The sequence below is a fragment of the Magnolia sinica genome, chromosome 5 (assembly GCF_029962835.1).
Source record: "Magnolia sinica isolate HGM2019 chromosome 5, MsV1, whole genome shotgun sequence".
In the NCBI taxonomy this organism is placed as follows: domain Eukaryota; kingdom Viridiplantae; phylum Streptophyta; class Magnoliopsida; order Magnoliales; family Magnoliaceae; genus Magnolia; species Magnolia sinica.
Genome location: NC_080577.1, coordinates 100,648,841 through 100,666,483, shown reverse-complemented (window position 1 = coordinate 100,666,483; position 17,643 = coordinate 100,648,841). Strand labels below are relative to the sequence as shown.

Below are 17,643 nucleotides of genomic sequence, written 5' to 3'. Positions count from 1 at the left end.
AAAACACCGTATTTGTTGTGTTCTCAAGCATCACCAAGAGCTCATCAAAGCCCTCACCCCCAATTTCAACAACACCAATAGCAACACTGGTAGGCAAATCAACAAGGTCTATCCTGCTTGGATACCATGTTAAACAAACAAAAAATAAAAAAATAAAAGAAATTTATATTATAGGGACAGGGTACTCTTACTCGATTAGAGCTACTGCTATATTGTTTACTCTCATAATGGCTTCCCTGACTTGAGCCCCTTTATATTGATAGGAGTGACAGCCAACATTCCTGAAAAAAACCTGATGTGGGAAAAAACTCTCAAGCCAATACCATAAAACACAACTCAGAAGAAGTGAATTTGTAATCTCACAACATGTACTTTCAATGGAGCTTACTAAGCCCACCCTGGAGTCCAAGGCAGCTCATGCACGTATCCCAGCATGGTGTACGGGTGCAATATCCAAGCCGTCCATCAGGCAGGTTTAACTGTGTAGATTCTCTCATGAAAAAAAAATAAAATCTGGTCCATTCAGCATGTTGGCCATGATTTTAGAAGTAGTTGAACAGGCAAAAGAAACTTTAGCCAAGTCTTTTTAGTGTATATTTGTTTCATAAACTGTAGCCCACCTGATAATGGACTGACCTGATTATTGGGCAAGAGCATCTACATAGTGGTATCACTCTAGTGAATGAATTGGATCTGATACCAATTTGCCACTGTCATGTGTGGCATGTACATAAGCTGCATCGTACATGTGTCCGGGCTTAGCAAAGCTGTTTTTAGAGTGTTTATGCTATTCTTCGATTGTGCCCCTATGGTTGTAAACAGGCTGGGCCCGGGTTGGCTTAGGTCCAGAATTTGAACTGATTGGCTGGGTCCGATCTGCTAGGACTATTCTGAAATCAAACAAAAGCTCTATTAAAACATTTGTTTTTTCTTGAACCAGGCTTGACCCATTTGCTGCCCAATTATGCCCTTACAGCTCATAGAAAAAGGTGACAATCATGTAATGGTCTTGACTAAACACTTAATGGGACAATTAGGAATTTAATCATGCTTCCTAGTTTAGTGCCTGCATGGTGCAGAGGTGTCTTTGAATAGCTATGAGTTTGACTTTTTCCAGTTTCTATTTATTGTATCAATTTTTTGGTACTCTTTATACCTGCATTATAGACACATATCAAATAAAACACTAGAAGCTCAAAATGTTCCTAATAATGAAGGTTACTCTGAGATTTATCATTGAGAGCTTTGCTAAGCCCACGCATGTACAAATTAGCTCATGTACACGCCACATGTGCTAGCGTGATGCATTGGTGTGAGTGAATCCATTCATCAAAGGGTTACCACTTACCACTATATAGATGTTCTCACTCAAGAATTAGGTCGGTCCACTTGTCAGGTTCGCCAGAGTTTAGAAAAAAAAAAAAACTCTACAGCTCAAAAAACTTGATTGAAGATTTATTCCCCATCTAACTGTTTCTAACATTATGACCTGCCTGCAGAGTGGATCAGATTTATTGTTGGGTGAGACCATCCGTATAGTCAGGCCCACCTTTGCACCCATTGGCCACACTGGCACTTGTGGTGGCGTGTAGATATTATTCCTTGTAAATGCACTTGCACTTAGCAAAGCTCTGTCATGAAATGCTGAATATATTTCACCCTAGTTTTGAAGCAAAAATCATAAAGATAAATTAGATTTCAGGACACAGTCATGAGAAACTGTCCTGTATTGCTCTTTTGAGTACTCTATTCATCATTCATAGTGTTCTGCACATTGTAACAGATGCCGTAACAAAACTGAACTGTGTTTAGGACTTCATGTTTGATGAATTGGAAGAAGTTCTGCATTATTATCCACATGGTTATCATGGAGTGGACAAAGGGGGAAGACCTGTTTATATTGAGAGACTTGGAAAAGCTGAACCACATAAGCTATTGAATATTACTACAACAGATCGATATTTGAAATATCATATCCAGGAATTTGAGAAGGCATTTGGTGAGAAGTTTCCAGCATGTTCCATTGCAGCTAAGAAGCACATTGATTCCTCTACAACTATATTGGATGTGCATGGTGTGGTATGGTGCTACAGTTCCATCTTACTTCAATTAAGAACCACTATTTCAATGTTGCACAACTTTCTTCTGCTTCTCATGATTTTGGCTGATCATGCAGAGTTTGATGAGTTTTGGCAAGGTTGCACATGATCTTCTAATTCGCATCCACAAAATTGATAGTAACAACTACCCTGAGGTATTTGACCCATAAACCCTTGAGCAACATTAAGTAAACTTCCAAAGAAAAGGAAAAAAATCACCCTTGTCTGTTACTGATACCTTCTTATTTCATGCAGACATTACATCAGATGTTGATTGTTAATGCTGGTAACAGTTTCAAATTGATATGGAACACTGTAAAAGGTTTTCTTGATCCGAGAACTACAGCAAAGATACATGTAAAAGGAATTTGTGGTACTTTTATCCCTTTGGTTTTTGCAAATTTTATGTAACTGACCAAAAACACTTTTCCATTGATTTTTTGAATTTACAGGTTTTAGGAAACAAATACCAGAATAAGCTGCTCGAAATTGTAGATTCTAGGTCCAGGCTTCATTTTTGTATATTGTTGCATTGCCTTTAATTCTGTCACTATGGAGATGTTGTCAATTTCTGGTGCTAGGATTAATTTTGTTCTTTTCTCTTTTTCAACAGCCAACTGCCTGATTTTCTAGGTGGCTCTTGCACTTGCTCAGATGAGGGAGGGTGTCTTAGATCTAATAAGGGACCATGGAATGATCCAGAAATAATGAAGGTATGATTCCTTTTTTTTTTTTTAATGGGTGCGGATGATCTTTAAACAAATGCTTGTAACCTTCCCAGGTTTTTTGTCTGAGAACATTTACATCTGATAGATCGACCTTCATTTGCAGCTTGTACACACTGGACAATCAATGTGTTCAAGGAAAATTACTTGTGTAGATGGAGAAGGAAAAAGGCATTTCCAAGTTAAGTTACATATCTCCAAGGTGACGTGCAGATCATAAGCTAGGAGTTTTGTCGTGAGCTGTTAGTGAACCTATAGCTATATGCAATATTTTAAATATCGATGATATCGGCTGATATATCCCACGATATATCTTGTATCCTACCCGTGTGATATGGAATGCACATGTAGTGCCGATATATCCCTCCCCTCCCCCCCCCCCTTTTTGAAATTATGTTAAATAAGTGTCAAATGATTATAAATCCATTGGTTCTTCATGTTTTACATGAAAGATCATGGAGTTGGAGCTTTGATTTCGAAATCCATTGGTTCTTCATGTTCTCCACTTTTTTGTTTTTTCGAAATTTTCCTTCAACCAGTTGTCAATTGAGACTAATTTTGAAATATTTAAGATAAGGAGTATTTGATGAAATGATCATCACATACATTCTAATTTTGAAATTTGAGTGTAGGTGGTCAGATTTTGGGAAAATTGGAGAAAATTCAAAATTTCTCCAATTTCTCCCAAATTACTTGCAATCTTGCACTCCAAACATGAAATCAAGCATGTATGAGGGCTGATCTACTGATTCGTCAAGTCCTCGTCAATTTTTGAAAAAAATGAACTCACTTTTAAATTAAAAATTAATAAAAAATTATTTAAAAATATATATATTTTTGAAATTTCCGTTCAACCAGCTTTTAATTGAGACTAATTTCAAAGTATTTAGGATTGTTTGATAAAATGATCATCACATACACTCTAAATGTTATGCATTCAATTGGAATATAGTTGCATTAGTTTAGTTAGACAACGCATAGCTTATGACCTTATACAAAGGAAACCTATTATGTGCACTTCTTTTTTAAGATGTTATTATTTGAAAGTGTATATTAATGTCTTCTCTAACAATCCTTGAAGTTTCATTGAAAAATTCAACCATTTTCCCCATGTTTCCCCATGTTTCTCAAAAAGCGCGATAAGGTATCTGATACATTTGATATATCCCATGTGATAACCGATATGTATCTGTATCCCAAGGATGCGACATATAACACGATATCGATATTTCAAACATTGGCTATATGTGGGGTTTTGATCTATAATTTATTTAATATTGCAGGGTGTAGCAAGCAAAATGTCTATAATTAAGTCAAAATCGGATGTTGTGGGGGTTAGCTCTCCTAGTGGGTCAAGGACGTGTGGTTTCACCCAGATGAATTCACTTCAGAAAGTAAGTTTCACATCTTTCATTTTACTACATGTGAAAAATGTCATTTGCCGTATTTCATATATTGTGGTGGTCCATTGTATCTAGTTTTTAAATCTATTCTAAAATGATTTTGTTACTGCAAATACGTACACTTCAAATGGGAGGTTCATCATCATCATAGCCTTGCCCCCATCTGTATAGATTAGCTTCACAAATCATGTTTCTCCTATTATTATAATGTAGGTTGTATGGGAAAGAAAATAAGAAGAGAACAACTTTTGCGCACTTCATGATTCAAAGGGTTGATTTTATAGGGTTTTCTCCCTCTGCAAGAGAATACTCTCCTAGAACACCCTTTTTTGTTCCAATCTTCACTGCTATAACGCGCACTCACACACACATAAAGACTCGGTTATTCTAAATTAAGAAAAATACTACACGTGTGGACCTAAATTTCTCCATTCCCTTTATTCTCTTATTCTTATCTCCAACTTATCCTATTAAGATCTCCCAAGATATTAATATATCTTATTAAAGATCCCCCAATATATTAATATATCCTATTAAAGATATTCTAAGACAAATCACTCAAAATAGAAAGCCAATAATGATTTAACATCCATTTAAAGATCCTTTAAAATCTTTACTAAATAAAGATCTCAGAGAATTAAGCTAGACTCACACAAAGGATACCCCATCTTTCAAAATCTCTAAGTACAGCTCAACACATGGGACCCTAGATGGGTTTTAGGATCATCAAATTGGGATTTTTGGGTCCACATCTTCATTCCATGCTTCTTGCGCTAATGCGCTTGCATTTTTCCCCTGTTGGAAGGAACTTGCCATCAACTTGATAGCTAGTAGCAGGATCGATCCGCCTTTATAACATGTCTTCCTTTTTAGCAGTAATTGATGTTGAAGGCCTACGGGATGGATCAACACTACTTGTACCGAATGGCACTGTAGATCACACCGCCTCTTTTTTTGTCTTTTGCAGTAATGGAGTTGTGAGTCTATCAATTCCTTACTAACATGGTGTTGCCTATATCATTATTGGACTTCTAGATCACACCACCTCTTTCCTTGGATCATGCAAGGAGGAGAAAAAAATGGGGAAGAGTGAGTGAGATGTACTCACTTATTTCCTCTTGTGCAGGGAGTGTCCCTTTGATGAATGGTTTGGGTGGCTTGAAGCGTGGCTCCTCTCTCTCTCTCTCTCTCTATCCTCCTCCTCCTTTCTCTTTTTCTCTCTTTTCCAAGCTTGGGTGTGGGAAGGGCTAGCAATGGGGGAGTTGGCCTTGCTTATATGGAGAGAGGGATTGGAGGTAAGGTGTGAGGTAAGAGAGAGGGGAGGGATGAGAGGTAAGGTGTGATGAGGTAAGAGAGGGGAGGGATGGAGAGAGCATGGGAGAGGGATGGGAGTGGAGAGGAGATAGCATGGAAGAGGAGAGGGGGGCCATGGGGTAGATAGGAGTGGTTGAGGGTGTGAGGGGTGTCGGCCTTGCATGGTCAATGTCAAGGTCAAGGTCAAGGGGTGAGGTGTAAAAGGGGGTGATGTAAAGGTATATGTGGCATGCGGGTCCCATGGTCAAAGTCAATGGTCAATGGTTAATAAAGGTGTATGTAAGTTTAGAGTGTGAGTAGTATTGTGTAATGAGTGTGTGTGTGTGTGTGTGTGGCACATGGGTGAGAGCAATATTTTAAATATCGATGATATCAGCCGATATCTCCCGCGATTTCTTGTATCCTGCATGTATGATACGAAACGCACAGGTACTGCCGATATATCCCACATGTTCGATTTGGTGAGCATTTTCAATTTGTGATCATTTTTTTTTTTTTTGGTTGAAATTGTGCTAAATTAGTGCAAATGGTTACAAATCCATTGGTTCTTCATGTTTTGCATGAAAAATCATGTAGTTGGAGCTTTGATTTCGATATCCATTGGTTCTTCATGCTCTCCATGTTTTTTCTTCAAAATTTTCCTTAAACTAGCTGTCAAATGAGACGAATTTCGAAGTATTTAGGAGTATTTGATGAAATGATCATCTCATACACCCTAATTTCGAAATTTGAGTGTAGGTGGTCCAATTTGGGAAAAATTCGAAATTTCCTCCCAAATTGTTTGTAATGTTGCACTCCAAACATGATATTAAGCATGAGGGCTGATCTAATAATTTGTTAAGTCCTTGTCAATTTTCAGAAAATAAAAATAATTTTTTAATTAAAAATTAATAAAAATATAAAAATATTATGTTTTTTTTTTTGTCCCTGATATTTCCCTTCAACCAGTTGTCAATTGGGACTAATTTCGAACTATTTAGGAGTGTTTGATGAAATGATCATTACATACACTCTAAATGTTATGTCAATTTGAATATAGTTGCATTAGTTCAGTCAGCCATCACATAACTTAGGACCCTATACAAAGAAAACTTATTATGTGCACTTTAAAAAAAAAAGATTTTATGATTTAAAAGTGTGTATTAAGATCTTTTTTAACAATCCCTAAAGTTTTATTAAAAATTCAACCATTTTTCGAATGTTTCCCTGTGTTTCCCAAAAAGGGCGATAAATTACTTGAGACAAATAATATATCTCGCGCAATAACCGATACATATTTGTATCCTAAGGATGCAATATGTAACATGATATCAATATTTCGAACACTGGATGAGGGTAGGTGTGTGTGGGTGGATGCACATATGTGGGTAATGCAGGGGCATTTTCATACTGGGCTTGAATAGGGTGCCCCGTGGGATGCAGGGGCACACTCAGGGTGGGGGGCTCGTGTGAAGCGGAACCCATGTGAAGTGGGGCCTACGAGGGGGTTCGGCCGAGGTCCTAACCCATAGGATGTGGGGCTTGGGCTATGAGATAAATGGATTAATTTTCCATGCTCTATTAGTTCGACCTTTTAGAGCAAGTGGTTAGTTGTCTTGCAATAAAGTAGTATCAGAGCGGGAGGTCTCGTGTACGAGACTCTTCACCGGGGGTGATTAATGCAGTGACATTTTCACACCGAGCTCGAGTGGGGTGGCGTGTGGGATGCAGGGGTGTACTCGAGGTGGGCAGCCCGTGTGAGGCGGGCCCCATCCGTGTGAGGCAGGTGACTCGTGTGAAGCGGAACCCATGTGAAGTGGGGCCCACAAGGGGGGTTTGGACAAGGTCCTAACCCATGAGATGTGGGGCCTGGGCTATGAGATAAATGGATTGATTCACCATGCTCTATCAGTTCAAGTTTTTAGAGCGAGTGTTTAGTTGTCCTGCAACAGTACGTAAATGCACACATGTGAAAGTATGCATGCATAGTCAAATTCAAGGTGATTACATGATGGGACCTCATCATGGACTCATAGTTCATCTATAACAAGTGGAAAAAGGCAATTGACTCAATGTTGAGCATTGAGGAAGATACTGGGAGCCAATCAATCTTACCAGAAGCCATTCTCATTCTTTTAACAGCACTCTCATATATGTCTTTAATGATGTTGATACATCTCACCAGAGCCTGTTTCCACCTCATCACCCAACACATAACCTCCCTAGGTACTCTATCATCTGCTTTCTCTAGAACTAAAAGTCACATCTAGATTCTTGATCTCTCTATAAAAGCAATAAAACACTTGTCTGTTTAACTTAAGTATTTCTATTGGTTTGATTATTCTCCGAGTAGTTTATTAGGATGCTAAAATGACATGAGTGAATCAGTTCTTTATTGTAAATGTGGTACAAATGTTATAACTAAAAAATTGTAGGATGTCACAGACTTCATGCTTGGTGCTCTCTATTGTCAATTAATCACATAAGATGAACTTGGTTCAATTTTCTGGCTTTATGGGTGTTGGTAGTCTTATTTCAAAGCTTTTCATCTCTCAGACTTGGAGAATTTTACTTGATTTTTGCATGTTTTTCCTTCTCATTGTCTAATGCTTATACCAATTAATTGGGGTTGGCTACATTCATCCTATTCCACCATTCCACTCTATCAAGGGTCGTAGCTTCAGTTAGACCATTTTTGCATGTATATCCAGTTCTTAAACATGTTCATCTCCTTCTGAGTTCTACCATTCCATCTAAGATTACCTAGCCACACACACACACACACACACAAAAAAAAGAAGAAGAAGAAGAAGAAGAAGAAAAGAAAATGATTGCTTATTAAGCAATAAAGCCTTCTCTATAGATTAAGTTGGATGAGCTATGCCAACTTCAAAGAACTATAGTTCATGGTTCAATGCCTAAAACAAATGATTCCTGAAAACTATGGTTCATACTCCATTTTTTAAATTTTTTAAAAGATTTTTGTTCTTTAAACTTCACCATAAGGTTTAAACCATTTACCTGTTTAATGCTAACTTTTGGATTTAACATTCCCTGGTTCGCGCAAGTGTGTGCGCGCGCGCGCGCGCGCATGTCTCTGTGTGTGTATGAAGAAACCAATTCTTGAATTTTGGTAGGATATCAATGTGCAAAATATCATTCAGTTGTGAATATCATATTGTTTTGCATGCCTACCTTTTTCCAGGTTACGCGTGATGATCCTGTGCCTTGCGGTAGCTTGGTTAAAACTTATGGTGTGAATCGAATGGAAGATGTTGATTTAAGGGGTAGAGGATTGACAGGTATTCTCTATTTTTTTGCTGCATAATTCGCAAGTTGAATTTTTTTTCATAGAGCTGATGATCTCAAGTTATAACAGTGCAATAGTGGTCCAATCTTAATAGTTACCTATGTATGAAGGAGAATTCTCTCATCTAGTTTAAAAGCACTATGTCTTTAGATTCATTACGTGTATCATAATAATTAATTCTTAGATTTTATATATACCTTTTGATGTACAGATACAATGATATTCTAGTTGTTGACATACTCTTGGTTGAACTTTTAGGGCCAAGCCAAACTTCTAATCGGAATGTTGTGTGCTAAACTGCTAATCTTGAGTGACATCTTTGGTAATTTCCTTCTTGTTCCTTTTATAGGGCCATCAATAAAGGTTTATAGGTGAGGAGCACTAATATTTCCTTAGCTTTAGGAATGGTTTATAGAAGATTGAAGTAATTCATGTTGATGGGGAGTGGAAATGATATATAAAAAATTTAACACATATGAGGCGGCCGCCGTAGAAGAAAGTTGTACACATTTATGCCCTAGCTGCCTCCCCTTGTTAACTGGTCAAAAAAATCACTCTCGCCGGGATATGTCTCTCTAGAGTGATGTCTACATCGACATCCTATGATGCCATCTTACTAGCTATCTTGAGATTAGGCCTTCCATCAAGGTCGTCTAGGTCAATCAACTTTACCCACTCGTAAAGTGGGTCATCTTGCTCCTCACCATCAAGACGTGTGGTGGTCGATTCTCAAGTCGAACGGGTCCTCTACAACTCCCTTATTGTTTGCCTGTGGCTGCCTCCCACAACTTCATTTTGTAGTTACTTCATTTTGTAGTGGTAGAACACTATGTTCTAGAGCCTCTTCTACCCTAGCTCATTTTGCTTATTTGTGTGAATGAGTTAGAACGTAATCCAATTTTGTATACACATGATGATGATACCATATGAGCAAGTATGTAGATCGCTAAGCACTGTAGGGTTGGGCAGTCACTCTTGTAAAAAGGCTACTACTCGCCTATAAATTGATCATGACCGTCCATTAGTTCCATTGAAATGCTACATGCCTGCTAGATAATTGAAAAGGATGAAAATTATCTACATGCAAACAACTCCCATGGCATCATGCCATCCTTAATCTAATTGAAAACACTTCCTAAATAAGCCATCTCATTTTGGAACATCACAATTTGACTTGTTCAACATAAATCGTACAATTAATCAATCATTTGTATCCTACTTCATAATCATGGAACCTGATAAAATAGAATGCAAGTACACAGCATTTTACTTCATTTGCAAAGTGTGCTTTCCTCGGACACTCAGGAAATTTCTCATATACATCATGCACCAACCTTGCCACCACCGCTTGATGGGGATAAAGTCTCCTCGCTATCATCACTTAGGATGGCCCTACGTCATGGAGTATGTTGGGTTGATACCTTGTGACCCTCATCAGGATGTATTGGGCTCCTCATTAACGTGTTGAAGAAGTCGGCATGAGTCCTCTACTCGCTCATGACTTAGTCAACGTCAATACCCAGAGACGTTGCTCCCTTGGTTACCATTAGAGCAGAACCTTTCTTTAGCATCATTTAAATCAACTGACTTGACTCGCTCATGAAGTGGACCCTCAACATCATGAGCAAGATGTGCTTGTGCACTTATCAACAGTAGGTCTGTCGGGTCATGATGTGGCTCTTTGTCGTGCTCCATCTATAATTGTCTCTCTTTTAACTTCATATTGTAATGGCAATATACGAGTTTTTGCAGCTTTTTATTACCCAGTCTCTTCCTCTTGTTTGCATGGATGAGCAACCATGTTCCAATTCCTCTGGCTAGTGAAGAGGGTACAGTCTGGGTGAGCTCATGGATGGCTAGTAACTGCAGCATGAGAACATCGCCCACCATTTGCTAGTCAACTCATCATAAGCATGTCTTAGTTCAAATGGGGAATGTAGTTACTCTATTGCAAGCCATATTATTTGACTACTTGAAGTAGTAAATATACTTAAATGGCATTATCGTTTCCCACCATGCTCTTGTAGCTGTGGTCGAGAGTTACCCTTAGATATACACCCCCCCCCACCCCCCCCCCCCCACACACACACACACACACACACACAAAAAACTTATGGCCATTGTTCTATCCCCTATATTATCCGTATCTTTAGCTTGTTTAGATATACCCCATATATCAACCTCTCTACGCTATCGTTTCATGAAATTTAAAAGTTCCTCTTATTTCTTCATGCAATTTGAAGGTTTCTTCATTTGATTTGGAGATTAGGTGTGGTGTGATTCTATTCCTATTCAACGGAGGTGTGAGGCTTTCATATATCATCTTTCTTTCTATCTAAAAAGAAGTATTTTCTCAAAAACTTCGTCTTTCTTCCCTACCCATAAAAAAGCATCCAAATCTTCTTCTTCAACTTTTCATCATCCAACTTCAGCCCCAACCGAACCCATTCATTAAAGACCCTAAAACCCTAGCCAATGACCCACACGTGTGACCGTACGACCACACTGCGAGCCCCTAGGCTAACCGTATGGACAACCTTTCACTCCCTTGATTTCCCCTTGCTTCCCCCATAAAAAAACCCTTGATTCTCTATCCCTAACCCTATCCTAAACCCTAGATCTCCAATTTCCTATTCTTCCCAATTTCTAAAAAACCTAATTCCAAAATTCCTAATTCCCATGAACCCTAAATTTTCAAATTTTAGATTTTCCCCTTCCTAACACTAATCCCAGAACCTACAAGTTAGCTCCTTGAGTGTGGAACATGCCTATGCTAAATTTGAAGTTCTATCCTTCCATCGGGCCTAGTTTTAATTGATTTATATGATTTCTTAGCATGCGGGCATGTGATTTAGGTTAAATCAGATTTTATTTTTTATTGTTTACTCTTAATTACATGGTGGATTAACATCTTTTGTCTCCATTTTGCATGCTAGCATTAGATCATGTGTCCAGCATCAAATTTGGTATCAGAGCCATAGATTTAGCATATTTATTTGTGTTGCATATAGGTTGGAACTTTACATATAGGGTTGTTAGCACATCCATTGCATATAGGGCTTAAGATCATATTGCTGAATTTTCAGTTAGTGTTTTCAGATTATACTATTGCTGAATTTTCAGATCGGTAAACTCTGATTGTCCTATCGCTGAAATTTTATAGTATTTTCAGATTGACAACTTGCTGAATTTTCAGGATAGTGTCTTCAATGTGTCCAATTTGGTGTCCAGGTTAGTCATTGTCTTTGTCATAACATCACCCTAGGATCTAGGTTTCTCCTTTAGAGTTTACCTTGTGTATGCCCACTCATTCTTAATGTGGTTTTGGTCTACTTCCCACCATTAATCTAGAGCATATTGCTGAGGTCCTCAACGCTATCAACAACCGTTTGATGGCCATTGAGGCTTGCAATAGGATCATTGCTACTCAATTGACCGCAACCAACGCGCGTGTCAACCAGCTTGAAGCCTCCCTTTAGGCGAACTCCGACACTAGGGAATATTTCCAATCACAAGCCGTGGATCAAGTTGAAGGACGAAGACGCGGTCATGGCCAAGGTGTTGGCTATGGTAGAGCTCATGTGCAACCACATCTAGCGGAGTGATATGACTGCCATGACCCAGATGCACATGTCATAAAGAGTGTGAAAGTGGAGGCCCCTAGTTTTGATGGTCGCTTGGATCTCAAAGCATTCCTTGATTGGATGGCAGACATGGACCACTATTTTGAGTGGTATGATGTCCGATGCTCGTCATGTGAGGTTTGTTAAGATAAAGTTCGTGGGCCAGGTCAAATTATTTTGGACCGAAACGAAGCGTAAGATTGAGATGTATGTAGATGCATTGGTCATGCGCTCGGTAGAGTTGAAAGAAAATTTGAAGGAAAAGTATCCCCTCTCTCATACTGTCAAAAGCTCTTGGACCAGTGGCAGTCCTTTCGCTAGGGAACAATGCCCATGTCGGATTACATTGTTAAGTTCGAGGAATACATGATGCAATATGATATTGAGGATAACCCAATGATTATACTCTCCCATCTTAAAACGGGCCTTTGAATCGACATTTAGTGAGAAGTCCTCTCTCGTGACATTGGCACCCTAGAACAAATGTACCAAGTGGCGCAAGACCTCGAGCATTACCTCAAGCTGCAATTTGGGAGACGATTTGACTATTGGGATTCAAATGTTAAGATTACTCCACAGGGAGCTAAATCTAACTTTGAGAGTCAATCCAAGCCCCTTACTGGTTCTCAATCCAACCTTAGGGATATTAAAGGTAAATGGTTGGCCAATACTAGTGTGTGGCCCGATGAGTCCACGCGATGCTACAAGTGCCACGGGTATAGCCACTTCGCTCAACAGTGCTTCATTAGAGAGCGAGGCAAGGCACTTGTAATTGGCAAGATGGATGAGAATGAGTAGGGTGAATTTGAAGAAGAAGAGGTCTACGAACTTGATGCAAATCCTAGCAACGAGTAAGTTTAATAGCCTATGACCGCGCCACTTGCAGTTGTTAGACGCACCTTGGTCTAGATTGTAGAAAACGACATTTGGCGCAAGAATTTAATTTTTCACACCCATGCTAGGTGTGGTGGCAAAAACTGCAAGGTAATCATTGATAGTGGCAGTTGCATTAGTGTGGTGTCTACTAGCACCATGGATCGCTTAGGTTTGCTAGTTGTTCCTCTCCCTTAACCCTATCGAGACTCATGGGTTGATGCGTCTTCGATTCCAGTTTCTCAGCGTTGTCCCATTCCCATCCAGTTTGGTTCCTATACAGATATGTTGTGGTGTGATATTTTGCCTATGGATATAAGCTACATCCAGGGTAGGCCTTGGTTGTATGACAAGGACGCAATACTATTCATCCGCTCGAATATGTGTTCATTTATGTATGAAGGCAAAAACATGATCTTGAAGCCTCTCCCGCCTAAAAGCACCCCAAGAAAAGAGGACGTCAAGAAACTTGATCCTGAAGATGTGGGGAAATTCCAGTTTGAGTTTCTTCTCATAAAAAATGCCAAAGTGTCTGACAGGAAGACTAAAGCTGATTTCATATATTTCCACAATTCTTTCCATGACAATTAACCATGACTAGCCCGTTTTCTAATTAGATGTCAAAAATGCCTTTCTTCATGGTGATCTCACAGAGGATGTCTATGTGGAGCAACTGCTTGGGTTTGTTGCTCAGGCGGAGTGAGGTAGAGTATGTAAATTGAAGAAGGCGGTTTATGGGTTGAAGTAGTCACCACGTGAGCTTATCAGTAATTTTTTCTTTCTAAACTATGACTTTGTTGGAAGCTATGATTATCATTATGTCTTTGTATGGAAAGACACATTAGGTCTGTGTTAGTAATATATGTTGATGATATTATCATTATAGGGAGTGACAATAAGGGGATTAAGGAGCTTAAGAAATATCTTTGGAGGCATTTTCTTACAAAAAAATCTAGGTAATCTTTGATATTTTGTTGATATAGAAGTGGCTAGATCAAAAGAAGGAATTACTTTGTCTTAATGGAAATATGTTTTGAATTTGTTCATGAAGACGAGCTTTCTTGGTACTAACCCGGTTAATACATCAAATGATTCAAATCACAAACTTGTTGGTGATCAAGGAGTTGTATTTAAAGACCGAGGGAAGTATATAAGACTAGTGGGTAAACTCATATATTTAACCATTACTCGGCCATGCATTTCTTATGTTGTGAGTGTGATGAGCTAGTTTGTGAGCTCCCTGAAGGTATCTCACATGGATGCATATATTCGCATTTTGCAGTATCTTAAAAAAGCATCAGGTTAGGGAATATTGTACAAATGGAACATTCATCTTCAGGTCATAGGATACTATGATGCAGACTAAGCAGGTTCTTTAGCAGATAGGCGGTGTACTACCGGGTATTGCATATTTGTAGGGGGGAATTTTGTTATGTATAAGAGTAAAAATGCAATGTTGTGGCCCGATCAAGTGTGGAAGAAGAATATAGAGCAATGCCCCATGCTATGTGTGAGTTAATGTGGATCAAGAAATTGTTCCAGGAGATGGGGTTTGCGGTGAATGTACTTGTGTAGTTGTTTTGTGATAAGAAGGCAACATCCCATATTGCAAGCAATCCAGTCTATCATGAGAGAACTAAACATATTGACATCGACTGTCATTTCATATGTGACAAGGTCTTGAGCAGTGAAATCTCTACGCCATATATCTAGCCTTAGGATCAACCTGTTGATATGTTCACCAAGGCTATTGGTCATACTTAATCAACACACGCATTCTCCAAGGTTAGCATCAGCAACATCTATGCTCCAACTAGAGGGGGAGTGTTCATGAAAGTGGATATGGCCCACCTAGACCCACTTAGCTCTTATTCTCTTATTATCTTTTGTTTATGTTGATTAGGATAAGTTGGGTATTTTTTTATTTTGTTGCTTAAAGGATATAATTGTCATACTGGATTTGTTTAGTTATAGAAAGGGAGAGAGGGGGGCGTTCAACTCAATTAGTGTTTTCCTATTCTTCTCCTCTTTTGATTCTTTACCACGTACTACGGTACATTTACAGTGGCCTGCTACAGTGAAATGCTGTAGCGCAATTGTACTGTTGTAGTACCTTGCTACAGTAACAAGCAGATTGTACTATAGTTACCAAAACAAATCTCAGGTTCTGATAGGTTGCTATCCTGGAAAGGAAATAATTTTCACTGCATTTGGCTGAGAGTCATGACATTGCATCAGGTGGTTCAATCAATAATTCTATCTGGAGAATTCCATCACAAAGCTTTCTTGCATATATAACAAGACTAGTTGCTCAGTTTTTAGTGAAACTATTAGCACTTTTGCATCTTGTACTTGACGGCTTTGGGAGATTGGTTTCTGTCCCTCGTGCGAATGAGCGGTTGGAAAACCGATGTAATCCATATCCAAACACTGCAAGTTCCGAGCACCAACCTGCTCCCCTGGTTGTGGGAGAGGACTCTATCCTTCCATGCTTGGAGAGGCTGCAGAGATTAGAAGCATTGGTAAGTGAGCTGACTAGAAAACCTGCGAGACTTCCTCCAGAGAAAGACAACATGCTTCTGGAGTCAATGGACCGTATCAAATCCATAGAATATGATCTACAGAAGACGAAGAAAGTAAGCTTTATTTTCCTTAGTTCTCAGCATATTCTCTCTGTAATCGGATACCTTGGTGTTAGAAGTGGACTTTTACAACTCGGTGGTTTTTGTAGGCATTGCATGCAGCGGCATCAAAACAAGTGGAACTTGCCGAGTCAGTGGAGACGTTCAAGGAAACCACTTTACGTGTAAGTTCTTCTCTTTGAAGAAATGCTGGATCTAGCCCGATAATTTTATAACACCCAATGTCTAAGACAGTTGATCTGAACTGCATTACTTAAATCAGATATGGAGGGACAAGGGACTGATGAAAATGGAGCTGGGGCTATCACATGATCACAACTAACCCCTCTCCCATTCCATTCATTTCAAGTTGGCTTCGAAATTGTTGTGATTTCTATTTTGCAGGCGGCTCCATGTTATGATTGAACAAGGGCTACCTCCAGTTCGATGAGTTCCACTTCATTGAACTTGAGTTATTGAAACTTAATTAAATTGAGAATCCAAACACAGCCTTAATAACTCTTGTATTTCCAGCACATCATTTTCCCTTTTATATATTAGTCTGGACAAATGGCTGGTGGATATCGAAAAATCATGGTGTACTATTGCTTTCTTAAGATAACTTCACCAGATTGGTGAGTTGGAGAAACCAACAATGAGCCACAACATCTGAAACAGTCATCATCTAGGTGACTGAGTCATCTCGTTATTTAAACAACATTTGTTATATGAACTCAAGTAATCTGGTCACTTCAGTTAATCATGAGTATGCTATTGATAATGTGTGGGGCTTTCACTCATACACTAATACTGAAGTTTGTTAGGTGCAGAGATCAAAATCTTGCTGCTTAAAAGATTGCAAGTCTTTTTCAATGAGACGTTGATCATATTGACTGGAGGAAGAAGAAAATCCATTGCATGCTTCAACTAGAGACATCTTTTGACGGATGTGGCAATGCCGGAACTTACATTATTGAAGATTCCAAGAGTGATTTTTTTTTTTTTTTGGCTGAAAATAAACCGAGGTCTATAATCTCACTGGTTCTGTTCTTTACTCTTTGGTAGAAGCTTCTCCCACAATTTGTACTCATTCTCAGTTGGTCATTTTTGGTGCAGGTTTCCAAGTGTGTCCTCTTCTTATGGCGTCTAACACATGATAAAGAGAGAAGTAGAATGGTAAATATAGTTCCCTTCAAATGAAAGCAATAATGCCCGCTGTTGTTTGATTGGGGCCTACATCAAGTTCCTTGTGTATGTACTATATACGAATACCGGATTTCATTTACACATTATTGCATAGTTCACAATTATTGGCCATTGATCTGGGCAAACTTTCTGCTTTCCAAGAGGTTGTAGTCTTTTGTGCCTACTAAACAAAGGTACTTGTGTGCAAATGTGCATGATACCAAGCCTTCCGTCAGCCTACTATGTAGATACTCTGACCCAAAAATGAGGTTCGTAAGCTTGTTGGCTACAGGATTACAAATACTATGGATGCCGGAAAACTGTTGCTATCACATAAGATGGTATTGTAGTCCACACAATCTTATAGTGGGCAGTGTGACAAATATTGCTGAGATTTTGAAAATCTCACAATAATATCACAGAAAATACAGTAAATGATAGTATCTGCAGATTTTGAATATTCTGTTTTCATCAGAAATATATCGCGACACTAAAGGAAAAATAGTAAAAA

At 38.8% G+C, this 17,643-nt stretch overlaps 1 protein-coding gene across 8 annotated transcripts in view; it reads left to right on the top strand.

Annotated features, from left to right (window-relative positions):
* Window positions 1-16,971, top strand: part of LOC131246440 (phosphatidylinositol/phosphatidylcholine transfer protein SFH9) — a 54,190-nt gene extending 37,219 nt beyond the window's left edge. Inside the window, exons 4-15 of one of the 8 annotated variants that reach the window (XR_009171376.1) lie at window positions 1,813-2,079; window positions 2,177-2,254; window positions 2,355-2,456; window positions 2,552-2,601; window positions 2,713-2,812; window positions 2,931-3,026; window positions 4,108-4,218; window positions 8,726-8,822; window positions 15,565-15,962; window positions 16,058-16,132; window positions 16,509-16,636; window positions 16,778-16,906. Coding sequence is in view for 4 of the 8 variants with exons in the window: in XM_058246573.1 (XP_058102556.1) it covers window positions 1,813-2,079; window positions 2,177-2,254; window positions 2,355-2,456; window positions 2,552-2,601; window positions 2,713-2,812; window positions 2,931-3,026; window positions 4,108-4,218; window positions 8,726-8,822; window positions 15,565-15,962; window positions 16,058-16,132; window positions 16,772-16,831 (1,434 nt within the window). In the remaining 4 variants the exon portion in view is untranslated. Of the gene's footprint in view, window positions 1-1,812; window positions 2,080-2,176; window positions 2,255-2,354; window positions 2,457-2,551; window positions 2,602-2,712; window positions 2,813-2,930; window positions 3,027-4,107; window positions 4,219-8,725; window positions 8,823-15,564; window positions 15,963-16,057; window positions 16,133-16,230; window positions 16,637-16,763 lie in introns of those variants that run through there. The other 7 variants (XR_009171377.1, XR_009171375.1, XR_009171378.1 and 4 more) reach the window with 7 other exon arrangements.
* The last annotated feature ends 672 nt before the right edge of the window (window positions 16,972-17,643 follow it).